We start from the raw sequence: 15,241 nt of genomic DNA on the forward strand, positions 1-15,241 counted from the left end.
GCTCCAGCATTTAGCACAGTGCCTGGCACATAGTAATTAATAATTAATATTATAATTAACATATATAATGTTAATAATTATATTATATGTTATATTGTATAATATATTGATGATTAATATTATAATAATTAATTGGTTATTATTACTGATTATTGTTTAACATGTTTATAAATGATTTGGTTAGAGGCAGAGTTAACATCTATCAAATTTATAGATGACACAAAGATGGAAATAATAAACTAATCCAATGAATGATAAACTCAAGAGCTAAAATGATTTTGACAGGTCGACACTTTGGAGTGAATCTAATAAAATGAGCTTTAATATAGAAAATTTCTTACACTTTTGAAATTGAATTTTTCAATCCATACATAAGATGGGGAAAGGCTGATTAGATAATTGGCGGGGAAAAAAACCCAGAGGCTTCACATCTTTCAAATTGGCAAAGATTAAAAAAAAATTGGCAATAATCAAATGTTGAAAGCTTATGGGATGATAGGAACACTAAAATATGTTGTTGGTTGAGCTGTGAATTGGTACAATCATTCTGGAAAACAAATTAGAATTATGCATAAGAAGAAATCCCCTGACCAAAAGACCAAAGAGCCACAGCAGTGTGAAACTGCTATTAACTCAAACAAAACAAAACAAAATCCCAAAGAGCTCGCACAATTTGTCAAAGCCATAGTTAATTCTAAAACAAAATAAAACTAAAGCTTTAACAACAGTTTTAAGCAAAGGGGGTATGCAAAGAAGTAAGGGCTAGATTAGTAAATTTGAAATCACCAGCATAGAAGTGATAAATAAATCTATAGGAGCAGTACTTCACCGTACAAGTGAAGTAATGGAGAGGGAGATGAGGAGACAATCCAGTACCTAATTGTTAGTGAGTTAGCGTGAACCTGGTGAAGAAACAAGCAATGGACATTAGTGATCCGATAAAGGTAATTTTAGTTGATTCCTTCACCAGAATGAAAGTTTCTTTTGATTAAGGATTGCTTCTTTTTTTTATTTTTTATTTGCATGCTTTATGCCCAGGACAGTGACTAGCATAGCAAATGTTTAATAAATGTTTGACAACTTGATTAACCTTCGAGATCAAAATGAGTCACAGTGTGATTTAGTAGCCACATAGTCTATTGCAGTGTTGGGCTACATTGAGCATAACGTCTAAGAATAAGGGATTAATAGTCCCACTGTGACAGCTAGGTGGAGCAGTTCTGGATAGAGCACTGCTCTTGGAATTAGGAAGACTCACCTTCCCAAATTCAAATGTGGCCTCAGAAATTTACTAGTTGTGGTATCTCGGAAATGTAATTTAATCCTGTTTACTTCAGTTTCCTTATATGGAAAATGAACTGGAGAAGGCCACACTTCAATATCTTGACCAAGAAATCCCCAAATAAGGTCACAACAAGTTGGACATGACTGACTTAAGTGAATAACAAAGTCCCCACTGTAGCCTGCCCTAATGAGACTACTTCTAAGAGTACTGTATTCACTTCTGGGGACAGTTTAGGAAGAATACTGATAAATTGGAGAATATTCACAGAATAACAACTAGAATGGTGAAGGGCTCTGAGTCAGGCTTTAAAAGGAATGAAGAAATTGGAGGTATTCAACTTGACAAAAAGAAAAAAGAAAAGCTTGACAAAGAAAGAAAGAAAAAATACATATCTATCTTCAAGGACTTGAACAACTCTCATGTGAAATTTATACTTGTTCTATATGACTTCCAAAGGCAAAACTAGGAGCAATATGTGCACCACAAAGAAGCAAATTTGTGCTGAATGTAAGGAAAAAACCTTCTTAACAATAAAAGCTAGCCAAAAGTGGAATGGAATGCCTGAGGGATCACCATGATCTCTCCCCCACACCTCTAAAGGCAGCCTTTAAGAAAAGGCTGGATGACTACTTGATAATGATACATAAATCTTCTTCAGGTATTGGCTGAATGAGATGTCTTTTTGCTCCCCTTCAAATCAGATTCTGTAATTTTATGAAAAATATTACCCATAACCATATATATTATACATATATGTGAATATATATACATACATATAGTAAAATCTTTCAAAAATCCTTTATTGCTTGCATTCACTTCAAAATACTAACAGATGCTGTCAAAGCAGCAGCATTCAGGCAGGCTGTTGACTTCATAAGACAATCCCCTTGCATTGAATCACAAAGGACTAAAGAATCACAATCACTATCTCCATTCCCTCTATACATATCCTTCAAAAAAAAAAAAAAAAAAAAAAAAAAAAAAAAAAAGAGTACTCGCTTAGGCCTTGAAATTTCCCCTAGAACTTTTATTAGATAGATGGTAAGACAATAAAACTGGGAATGGAAACTGCCAAGAGACAAAGTGATTTGTCAAAGCCATAAAGAAGTAACAAAGGCAGAATTCTCCAACCACAATGTTTAAGAACTTGGTCTTTTTGATGCACCTAGATCTTATTTTGTATCCTATGTTTTATTTGGTTTGTCTCAAATTGCTTACTAGATTGTAAATTCCAAATGGACAAGAACTTTTTTTTTTTTTTTACCTCAATGCCTAGCACAGTGACTTGTCCAATAGCTAGCATTTTATTATGTTTCTGAGTGAAATGTAGGTTTAAAAAAAGAGATAATTTGTTGAACTGATTGTTTTGAGCAAAATGATCATAAACATATTATTTTCATACAAAGATTTGTTGTGCTTACAAATCAAACAAGATGCATTAGGTGTTTTGAACACTCAAAATATATTTGATTTCCACATAATTTTTGAGACATCATTCATCATCATCTAGTGATATTTGCTTCATAACTATTAGAAGCATTTCAATCTGTCTAAACTATTTTCAAATTACTTCCAAATCCCTTTCTGAACTCAAGATTTTTATGTATATATAATTTTTCAAGGCATGTATAATTTACTGGGGAATAAAATCTTTACCTCTAAAAATTAACATGATTTTTCATATTTTTGAATAATTGTAGTCGTATCTTCTACTTTAAAAATGATTCTAATTTTTTTTTGAACTAGAGAATCTCCACTAGAAAAAGTTCTATTTATCTCACTGTCATTTTCATGGCCTCTTCTCAAAAAAGATTTAATGATTATGTTTATTGGTATTAAGGGTCCTAGAAATGCTTACTAAAAAAAATTGTGCCGTCCACGTTAGCCACGTAGTGAAGATTTTAAATTAAGATAGTGGATGACTCATAATGAGTACCGTAAGCACATCCCATTTAAAGATAGACACGGGGCTGCGAAGGTGTCAATCAGCTGGGATCAGGGACAGGGGCCTATCTCACTCCCTGGCCCAGCAGCAACGGCAGGGCTGGGGAGGGGTCAGCAAATAATGAAGAAGGCGCTGGTGGATCATTTGGGTTTTTGGTTTGTTTGTTTTTTTTAAGAATTCCCATCCAAGTCCTAAATAAACCTAAAAGCCTCAAAGTGTCACACCATTTAGGTCAGAAACAGCGGTTGAGTTACAACAGCGACAAGAGGAAGACCACTGGAAGTGTGGAGGGGAGGTAAATAGTTTCGCGGCTAGGAAAGACGCTGTAAGAGCAGTGCGGCTCCGTGGCTCCGCCCCCTCGAACACGACACATTCCACGCGCCCGGACGGAAAGGATTCTCGTCCCCGCGCGTTCTAAGGAGTCGTTTCCGTTGGTCGCGCCTGCGCGTTTGAGGCCGGGAACGAGAGCCGTCGGCGGAGGCGGAGGGAAGCGACGCACGCTCCCTGCGACGCCATTTGCTAGTTCCAGAGCGTGGGACGGGAGAGGTCGCGCGAGAGAGACTCGCATACATACTGAGTAACTAGGGATATTCTGCGCACGCGACATCTCCCCTGTCCGGCCCCCCGCATTTTCACCTCACCACATACTCCGTACCTTCCGGAGTTTCCAACTCGCGACCTAGCGCTCGCTCTTTCTACCCCCTACGAAAGGGGTTTTCTTCTACCTCGCCCAGACAGGCGAAGCCCGCCCGCGCGTCCTTCGGAAGAGCCACCGCCCGAGAGGGAGACGGAGACCCCGCAGAGGCCGCCGCAGCCATGCCCAAGAATAAAGGTAACGCCTCCTGATCGCGATCGACCCGCCTTGGGCCTGGTGGCGCCGGGCCGCGGCCTAGGCCGCTCCTGGACGCTGGGGCGACCTTCCATGCTCCTAGTTCTAGGCGTCCCCTCGGATCCTGTGTGCCCCGGGAAGAGGGAAGGAGGGAGGGAGGAAGTTAAGGTCCCACCTCCGAGTTCGGTCACGGACAGGCAAAGTGCCGACGCCATGTTGGTAGGGCCTACGGGGGAACAAACGTGTGTATGTGGGGGGGTGGGGGTCTCTTCGCCCCTCCCCACCGTGAGGTGAAACCGAGGCTCGCAGAAGTTCTAGGCGGACTAGAGCCTGCGGAACTGACTGACCAGCGCACGGGGTTTAAAAGGGCAAAGCCCCCGAATCCAAGCCTGGTCTCTAACCACGCCAACCCGGAGCCTGCGCCAGCTCGTCGGCATTTGCGCTCTCCAACTTTCTAAGAGTGTAACTCTTAAGACCATTACAACTCTAGATCCTGTGGTGGAAAATGCTGTGCTCTCCGAGAATGTTTATCGCGGCTTTCTCTATGTGCTTTCACAAGTTCATCACCTGGTCTGATCTTTCCTCATCTTCTACAATCTCCCCCTTTGAAAAAAAATCTAATTCTTATTCTCATCCCTCCTTTACTTTCCCTGATTATGTATTTAATGTTTCTCTAAAGATGAGCTAGAATACTTCAAATAGTGTCGCATTTTATGATATTAAAAGTAGTCTTTAATTGCTCCCAAGTAATACGTGTAATACTCGAAATGGAATGTCAAGTCAGCAAAGCATATATTAAGTGTCTACTAAGTGCAAAGCACCATGTGTTAAGCTCAAGAGATTGCTTTCTAGGAGCCTCCACTGTTTAATGAGAGAAACAACATGCATACAACCACGTGAGTACAAAAATAGAGATAATCAATAGAAGAAAGACTAGTAATTTTTTTAAGACTCTAGTAAAGGTTTCTAGTGGAAGATATTTTATCTACGCCCATGCAAAACGTTGCTTCTAATAATTGGAAAGATTCTTTAAGTATCCAGTTGATTAAGAGGGCAAAATGATTTCCGGATTCAATGGGGGTGGTAGTAGATAGCTGTAGAGATCTCATTTGAGAGAAGATTTGAGGAAAGAATTTTCATTGAGTCTTGGTTTCTTAACAGTTGGGGGGTATTCTTTCTTTTACAGAGGAATTTAGATTGAAGTTCTATTTGACTTTACCTTTCATAATCTGAAAAATCTGTTACTTTGTCAATGTGGACTTTTTTCGTTTTGTGCAATTCTTGAGTATATGTGTATCGTGTGTTGGACAATTCAACTTGTTTCTTGCCTTTCATTCTCTCTAGTGTAATGTTCCCCTATTCATTATTTTGAATATGTGCGTTTGTTTATATGGCAGTAAAGTAATAAAGCTGTCAGATACAGTGAACTCATTTTAAAGGATCACTTTTTTAGAGTTTTGCTAGTTTATTTTATTCCAAAGTATCTTTAAGAATGGTATTCAAGGTTTTGTTTTTGAGGAGAAATTTTGAGGTGAATTGGATCTTAATCTTCTTTAATTTGAAAATCTAAAATCTTTGTTGATACTTACCATGGTGAAAATATAAATCTGAGGTAGTTGAGGTATGTTGTAAGTGAGCCTTGAATATATAAATCTTAAGGCACAGTCAGGATATTCTCAAATGGGCGAGTACAATCGAGGAGCCCCTAGATGGCGCAGTGGCTCTGACCCTGAAGTCGGGAAGACCTGAATTCAAATTTGACCTATGATACTTAATACTTCCTCTTAGCTGTGTGATCCTGAGCAAGTCACTTAACAATTTCTCGTGGGGAGGTTTTTTTTAAATAAATAAAAGAGAGTATAGTTGATCTCTGGAAACAGATACATAGTAAATTGAAGAATCAATACATATTTATTAATCTGCTAGGAACTGAGGGCACAAAGATTTAAAATTATTTCTGCACTCAAGGAGTTCATAATCTAATGGGGGAAGACTACACATAAAGGGAGCTGGGGGGGGGGGGGAGACAATAAGAAAACTCACTCAGTCTTGGTGGGAAATGGTCTGATTAGGTATGAATTTCCAAAATGCATTGATTTCATTATACAGAATGAGTTTCTAGAGATTATGAAATCAAGAAGAGCAGTCAGGGGGGAAGTGATAAGGTGAATGCTCTAAACTTCCTTGCTGTCCTACCACATGTACTAATTCTTCCCTTTTGGTTACAGCTGCCCCAGGATTTTGAGATAGGTGCTATTAAGACACTGAAACTTCATTTGATTTATTAGCCACTTGTTCAAGTCTATTGCTAATCTGATGTCAAAAGGACTTGGAATTTTGGCACATACCTATCTTGAATATTTGAAAACTTTAAAATCTGTAAACTTTAGGCCATCCTTGTTTCCTTCCAGAAACAGAAACTCTTGGGTTTAGTTTTTACATTACAACTATAGATGTGTAACTAAAATTGTTCACATTAACTTGTGAACCACTAGACTTAGTGCAAGAGTTCTTAACCTTTTTTTCCCCCATGGATCCCCTTGACAGTCTGGTGAAGCCTTTGAATTCTCCCCCCTTAAAATAATGTTCTTAAATAATTGAAGGAAATTAAAAGTTTCAGCTAGAGGTTAGTAAAAATAAAAATATTTTTCCTATCCAAATTAAGAATCTCTGAACTACCTAATATTTTCCAGCCAAATGGGATCTTGTGCTTTCCTTCAGTTGTTTTACCTTCTTTGTTTCCTCCTGCTTCAAGGATGCCAGCATAGCTCTCTGCTTCTAGAAATAGGGTTGCCCTATTCATGATGATATTCAGAAGAAAATTAGATATGGTGAGTTAACAGGCAAGTTGGAAAAGCATTGTTTGGAAAGGATTTGAGGAAAGGAACTGCTTTTAACAACTTTAAAGCTATTCTTTGACTTACTGCATTACTTGTCTCTTGGTGAATCCCCCATCTGTCCTCATTTGTTGTCTCCTGATCTACTTTGTTCCCAAGTCCCAATGCAATTTCAAAATAATTTTTAATCTTGAAGACTTCAATGAGTCTAGATTAAGCCTGAATTTTGCAACTTGAACTTGTATTGAGAGTTCCAGGGATTTTGTCTCTTTTTCTAAATTCAAATTGGGTACCTGGTTATATAACCCATATTTTTCTGTTTTCTTTTACTTGTGTCTTCTTTCTAAACTTTCTATAGCGTTCTTTTCTTTCATCAATATCTCTTTTAGCAATCTCATTTCCTCTACTTTCAACTACTGCTTTTATGTAATTGAATTCCAAATTTGTTTCTCTAGAGCCTTCCTTACCTCTCTTGGTGGCATGTCAAGTTCAGTATGCCCAAAACTATGTTTATTTTTTTTATTCCTTAGAAAATACCTCCATTGGCTTCACTTTAGCAGGTCAGTGGTACAAGTATTCTTCGTGAAAACTTAGCAAGATCTTATACTTTTCTCTCTCATATTTTGTCCTGTCATATTTTAATTCCTAATAGTTTGTACCACCTCAGTTTTCACTTCTACCATCCTAGTATGATAACACCTCCTGTTATTTTAATAACCTTCAAAGAACAACTAAAGTGGAATAACAACTGATTGTGTTATTTCATCTGTGTGCCTGTTTCCTCATTTATAAAATGGGGGTGATATTAACAGCTACCTCCCAGGATTGTTGTGAGGATAAAATAAGATTTTAATAGCACTTAACAACTTTAAAGTGGTATGTAAATGATAGCAATGTTGTTAATAGCAATAACAATAATTAGGTCTTCCCACCTAACCTTTAATGCCAGCTTTCTATTAATAAATTATATTACTCCCTACTTGGAAAAGTTCACCAAGTATAAAGTTCATACTCCTTTGCCTGACATTCTAGATCTTTTGTTTTGTATTTATTTACATATTTCCATATGAATAATTTTGGGAGAAGAAAAACAACCACAAGGGGGGAAAAAGGAAAGGTGGTACTTACTGATTTACATGCAGTCTTCATGTTCTATCTGGGTGCGAATGTCATTTTCCATCCAAAGTTTATTGGGATTGCTTTTGGTTCATTGAATTGCTGAGAAAAGAACCAAGTCTATCATAGTTTATCAAGTGATTTAGAACATTTTTTCATAGGGCATTCTAGATTTTCCATAATTTAGTGTCACCTTTCCTTCCTTCTTCCCACCAGCTTTGTAATTTAATCTATGTGGCAAATTTCTAGTTCCCTCCACTGATTCAGATTGGTGCATTTTTGCAATTTGTAGTCTTAGAAGAATTGCCTGGGACATTGAGATGTTAACCTTGTCCAAGGTAGCAAAGCCAGTGTATCTGAGGTGGGAATTGAACTAGGTTTCCTGGTTCTCTGTCTTATGCCTTCTTCATCATACATTTCCTGCCCTCTACAATCCTTTCTTTGCCTTTTTTCTGCCAAGGGCCATTTGGATATTTATAACATCATTTATAGACCATACGCAATTATCAACTTAAGCAGTGGGAGGTTGAGCTTTAGAGCAAGTTACCTCAGTAAATGATTTCACAGGCTCTTAAGTTCCCCACTCTTGTTCCAGACAAATTGAATTTGGTCTCTTGAATAATCCTTTTTTCTTGCCTTTGTCTTCATGCTTTCACTTTGCTTTTCATCCCTTAAGACCCAATTCAAACTCTCAAATTCTACCTTCTCCATGATGTGTCTTCCCTTATGCACTTTTCCTGATAGTTCCCAATATGCACACATCAAGGACTTTTCTCTCTTTCCATATACAGCTTTTGCATGGAGTAAAAAATCCAGATGCATATCTATCATTGTCATGTTGGTCTTTATTTAGCCCAAAGAAAATACTTAGTTTGATGCAGTGTTTTACAACATTTTTAGACTGTCATGATAGAAAAAATATAAATTCATTTAAAATAACGAATTCAAAATAGCTCTCTATTGACATGTTGGTATATTTTCTTAAGCAGTGGAGCTTTATGAAGGGCTTTGAAATTCTTACACCTTGAAAAGGGGTCCTTAATTCAAAGGTTGGGAACTACTTCGAGTAACAACTCTTCTCTTTTATTAAGTGCTTGCTGTATGCCTGCTATTATGGGTGTAAAGCTTTTCAGAGAAAGTGGGATTTTACCTGGATCTTGAAGGATACTTAACCAGGAAAGTATAAGAGGTGGCTATAAGAGGAAAAAATATTTCAGGGATGAGGGGACAGCCAGTAAAGATGTCAGGTTAGAAGATGGAGTGCTTTATTCAAGGAATACTAAGGAGGTGAGGTTCAGGAGATTGCAGAACACATTGCGGGGTGGAGGGATTGGCAGGGAGTAGTAAAGTATAAGACTGTGTTGGAAAGGCGGGTTGGGAGAAGATAAATGATGAATTTATTCTTCTTATTATTATTATTTTGCTGAGGCAATTGGAGTTAAATGACTGGCCCAAAGTCACACAGCTAGGAAGTATTAAGTGTCTGAAGCCAGATTTGAATTCAGGTCCTCCTGACTTCAGGGCTGGTGCTCTATCCACTGCACTACCTAGCTGCCCCCTATTAAACAGAATTTTAATATTTTGACCTGTAGCTAAGTGGAAAATGGATTTCTGTAGAGCGAATAATAGCAGGATATTGCAACAGTGCAGGTGTGAAATAGCAAGGACCTACACAAAGGTGGGGCTAGCATCAGGAAAGAAAGAAGCATATACAAGAGATGTTAAAAGACAAATGCAACAACTTGGAAACTGATTAGATCATGGAGTTCACAAAGAGAATGAGAAGAGGTCTCTTGTATGTGACACCTGAATTTGTGTTATGAAGGAAACTAAGGATTCTAAGAAGCAAAGGTAAAGGAGCGCATATAAAGCTATCCATAAAAAGACATGGAATGCTGTAATAAAGAATAGTTTCATTGGAATGTGGAAGGCATAAAAAGGTGGAGTAATATGAAATAAGGCAGGAAAGGTATGTGAGAACTATATTGCAGCTGTAGTTAAATGATTATGTTCAGGCAATCAGAAGCCACTGAAATTTTTCAGGGCGTCCTGTTTAAATTTTTAAAGCAGAGACTGGAAACTGATACCAGGTGGAGCAGTTTTACAGAAAACTAGATCAGAATAGAGGCTATGTCAGTGAGAAAAAAAGGTGCCAGTAGGAAGAGTAGTTGTGGAAATAATAAAGAGATGTGGCAATTGGCTAGATATGAGGATGAAGAAATCAAGAATGACTCGGAATTATAGAGGATTGGAAGGGACTTTTAAGAAACTTATCTAATTCAACCCTCTTGTTTTACAGAGGAAGTATAGTGATTTTTCTGATAACCTGAAAAATGGGATTTATACCTAGAAGCAAGTACTCTTTCCATTATCCCGTACCCCCATTTCCTGAGGACTAAAGCTAAATGCTTGTTTTTTAAATAGGGGATTTTACGCTGAATATATAAGGAAACTTGGAGAAGGAATGGGATTGGGAGACAAATGAGTTGTGTTTTGGATATATTGATTTCAAGGTAGTTATGAGACATCCAGGTAGAGATGAGGGAAGTAGGCAGTAAAAACACTTTGCTCCTCTCTAATGAAAGTAGACATTGTGTTATTACATTATATTTTTCTGTATATATGTCACCCCCTTGTAATACCAGAGAAACTGAAGCAGAAGAGATTGATTTTTAATCTTTAATGTGGAGAGTTGAGACTAACCCACCAAAGTGGGACTCTTATATAAAGCTCAGATAAACCAAAACAGGGAATTTATATAGGGTTTTAGCTAACTGAGGTTTAACAAAGGCAAAGTAGGGTGGGGTGAGGAAGCTGGGACAAGCCATAATTTCAAGAAAGAATCATAACTCAATCCTCACAGGATAAGGGTCAAGATAAGGTCATGGACAGGAGACTGTGAGGTGAGGGGCAATACTCAAAAGGATGGAGTTTTATTCCAATAAGGATTGAGATAAAGCACCTGGAATTTATAAGAGTAAGGTAAGGGTAAGGGAGTTTATAAGGTAAGGATAGTCAGAGGTCCAATGTTTTTCCTGAGCTCTTTTTTTTTTAAACTCAATTTACAATCTTGATAGCAAGGAAGGGTGGGTGGCTGTGACCTATCCAGTATCCAACAACTATACTAAACTAAGCTCCATGGTTTTGTCTTAACCAAACTTTGTATCTTTCCCAATACATGGGTAATTAATAATTGTTTCATTGAAGTGTAGAACTGAGAAGAAATAATTTGAGTGTGCATGTTTGTAAAATAACCACTTTAATACAATAACTGGTCTTTCTCCCTCTTTAAGAAATGTAAGGAGGGAGAATCCAGTCTCTTAAGGCAGCTTATTTCACTTTTGAGAAGTTTTTTTCCCCAAACCTAAATTGTCTTCTTTTGGAGTTTTCTTTCAGTGCTTCTAGGTTTACCCCCTTGAATCTAGAGAAAACGCTGATCTTATCTTTAAATCACAGCCTTACAAATACTTGAAAGAGCTCCTCTTCCCCCAAGTATACTCTTTTTCTGCCTTATCCTTCATTCACTTTAAATGAATTTATGTATGCTGTACTCTGAAAACCTTTCCTTAACCATTGCCCTCACCTGAATACAGTTTTTCAAAACTCTCAAATCAGTGGTCAGAATTGAGACATTTGAAGCTATGTGTAGTAAAACAGTGACTTCACTTGGTCCTGAAACATACTCCTCTTATTTATCTTTGAATGTAGCACAGGATTTAATGAGCATTTTTGACTGCTATTATTACAGAGTTACTCACTAAGCTTTACAATCCACTAAAACACCTAGATTTTTCACTTATGTGTCAGTGCCTCCCCTATCTTATTTATGATTGTGAAATTGTATTTTTATGTGTGCTCAGATAACGGGACTTTACATTCAAATGTTCTAGTCTATCTTGGATAATTTTTATTCTAACTTTGTTATCTGATGGGCTAACTATTGCTTTCAGTTTGGTGTGAACTACAAATGTGATTAGTATACTATCTATGCTTTTAACAAGTTATTGATGAAAATAAGTAGTACAGGACCAAACATAGATCCTTTCTCACCAATACTGATTTGTATTAGCATCAAATCCATCTTCAGTAAAAGTTCATAGTAGATGCTTTTATCATAAACTTTGGTAGGTAAAGCCCAAGTAAATTGTGCCTACTTAATTCTTCTAATCTAGTAGTTTGATGATGAAGTTATTTTGAAATGACCTGTTCTTGATGAGGGTATAATTTCTTTTCTCATTGACCAAATTACCTTCATAATAATCCATTATAGAAATTTTCTCTGTAATCAGTGAGTCAAGCTCACTGACCTGTGGTTTACAGATAACGTTCGCTTTTCTTTTTTGGAAGTTAGAACATTTGCCTTTAACTGATTTGATGGTGTTTTTCCCATTTTTCCATGATCTTTCAGATATCACCAATAGTGTCTTGCCAATCAACATCTGACGGTTCTTTCAAGATGAAAAGTAATGCATATGGTCTAGGTTACTAGTATTCATCAAAAACAGTACCAATTCCCTAAATGACTTAATAGTCCATTATTTACAATAAAAACTTTTTTTTTCCTTTTCAAAGAAAACAAAGTTTTTAACAACTTTATTTTTATTGTATTTTATTTTCAACCCATCAATGACTTGTCTATTAGTATCTATCTTCCCTTTAATAATATGGATTGCAAATTATCCCTTTTTTTCCATCTTTATCCTTCCACAAATTCACCACAAGGGCTTCAGCCACTTTTCTGAAAACACTAAGATATCAATAGAGTCATTTAAGCTTTCTCTCTTTTTTCTGAGGCAGTTGGGGTTAAGTGACTTACCCAAAACTTCCAGGTAGGAAATATTATGTGTTTCAGGTCCTCCTGACTTCAAGGCTGATGCTCTATCCACTGTGCCATCTAGCTTTCCCCTAAGCTTTATCTCTTAACCTTCACCTTTTTCATATGACTGAACCAAATTATTTTTTTCATTGTATATTTCCCTAGTTGGTGTCCTTTACTCAAGTTTGTCGTGAAGATTCCTTATTTGTAATAATTGTAATCTGCTCACACCTACCATGTCTCGCCATTAGATTTTATGATAATCATTTCTTGTGTTTATATTAAGAGCTTTCTAGGAAACGTATATATGGTTACAGATTCGTTCTATAATTCATATTCATCTAGTTTTGTATATTTCTATGTGGTTATAGAAAAATTCAAGATTATTGATTCAAGATTGGCCTAAGCATCCACACAAAAAACTTAAGTGGATGAAGGAGCCAAACTATTAATGGTTATAACAGATCTCAATAATAAGCTTCTAGTTACTGAGATTTATGACATCCACTTTTATGGACATGGATAGCCTATAGAATTATGAGGGGAGGAGCCAGAAAGGAAAGATTTGTATATGGTTTTTATTTTCTCTTGACAGTTTATAATGACCTTGAATGAAAGGACTGCCTTTATTGCTGTTAAACCTTATAGAATCTGAAAAATAGAAGTTGTTTCAAATGAAAATTTACTATTCATATTTCAAGTCAAGAGTAAAGGAACCAGCAGAAAGGTCTCTTGCCCCCTCCAGATGAGGTCCTGAATGGTGAGTGTGGTGGACAGAGAGAAACTGAAGCTTTGATAATAATCAGTCCTGGGGTAGACAGGAAGAAGGCTCTGATCATTTTACTTCTATGGTCCCACCTTCAGGAGGTAATCTAGTCAGAAATTCAAGTTATGTCAAGTCTCTAAGTCTGACATTTTCCCTATAAAACAACTTATGGCCCATGACTTTCACCACTGCTCTCCTTTAGGTCAGTCTGCCATGGCACTCGGTCTGGTAATGTCTTTTCCCTTACCTTTTCCCCATGCCATGTGATTTCTTTCCTAACTGCACTATGCTTCTCAACACTCCACTTCTCCTTATAGCTAACTAATTCTTTTAGAATATTAAATCCCTTTCAGCATTTAGCCTGCCAGCTTAGGGCATGCCTCAACTTCATGGATTGTTTCCTTTCTCCTAGTAAATGGCAAGTTTTACTAGGGATCTTCTTATTTTCATCATTAATTATTAAAACCTTTTTCTATGCTCTCCCAACTCTTATTTCTTATTTACCATTTCTGGTGTCTATTGTATCCCATCATTTTACCTGTAACCTCTTCCCCTAAATAAATCTACCTTTTGCTAAAGATTAGAATGGCCATTGTGAATTGTGAATTCTTCCCAACTCTTAGCTTAGCATGTGGGTACCTATCATCATCTGGTGTCTACATCAGCCAGATTACTCCCAAAATATATCCACTGTCACTGGATCAGCATCACCAATTAATCTTCCTGAAGATCCCCTTGATCTGCTCTAAAACCCAGAGTGATTCTCCTTTGCTTGCAATACCCAGAGTCTATATCCATAGCCATATATGGTACTCTCAATTTCTCCCCACCCCATCCTTGTGCAAACTATTCCTATCACCTAAAATGTCTTCTTCCTTTGACCAAATCTTCTTCTCAGCCCTCAAGTTAAATACTATTTAATTTGTGAAGCTTTCAGTGATCTCTTTCCTTAATGAAAAGTCATTAATTTAGCACTAATTGCTGTCTTTTTTTTTTTTTTCTTGAATATCGTAGTCTTCCTTAACTAGATTACCAAAGTTCTTAAGATTAGGCTTGTTGTATCTTATAGTTTTACAGTGTTTCTTCTCACTTTTGCTTCTTAGGTTAAACAAACTTGTTTTAGAGGGGGAATAAATATGGGATTGATTGATTTTTGCCCCAAGTCCCACAAGATTAGGAAAAGAGAAACCCCAAAAAACACATGAAAGAAATTCTTTGGAGGCCAGAGATAAAGGAAGACTATAAGGGTGGGATATACGTTTTTTATAAATTGAAAGAGAGGCATAATAGATATGGTAGCATTAACTTTTAACTTTCTCATTCTCTCAGATCCAGCTCAGGAGAACAAAACCTAGAACTTTTGCACAGGAGAATCTATGGTAGGGTTAAAAGGTAGTCTGTTAACATTGGGGTGATAAGTGTATACATTTTTCTGGCCTAAAAACCACAAATTAGGTATCAAATGATTTTTTTCCCCTCTCAGTGAAACAGAAAAAGGATGGGGCATTGGTTCCTGTAAAGTCAAAATCCAAACAATGGGACTATACAAAGGATTCTCTGAAAAACTTTGCTCCTGGCCATATACAAAGTAAATATAGAATATTTCGTAATTCTTAAAAAGGAAAAGTTCAAAAGAATATCTCTGAG

The 15,241-nt window shown here is 37.0% G+C and overlaps 1 protein-coding gene across 1 annotated transcript in view; it reads left to right on the forward strand.

The window, feature by feature from the left end:
- Window positions 1–3,263: 3,263 nt before the first annotated feature.
- EIF1AX (eukaryotic translation initiation factor 1A X-linked) overlaps window positions 3,264–15,241 on the forward strand; it is a 34,270-nt gene continuing 22,292 nt past the window's right edge. The window contains exon 1 of the mRNA XM_051985131.1: window positions 3,264–4,062. Coding sequence (XP_051841091.1) covers window positions 4,047–4,062 — 16 coding nt within the window. The 5' untranslated portion in view covers window positions 3,264–4,046. The remainder of the gene's footprint in view (window positions 4,063–15,241) is intronic.

This window comes from Antechinus flavipes, chromosome 3 (genome assembly GCF_016432865.1).
Source record: "Antechinus flavipes isolate AdamAnt ecotype Samford, QLD, Australia chromosome 3, AdamAnt_v2, whole genome shotgun sequence".
NCBI classification, from domain to species: domain Eukaryota; kingdom Metazoa; phylum Chordata; class Mammalia; order Dasyuromorphia; family Dasyuridae; genus Antechinus; species Antechinus flavipes.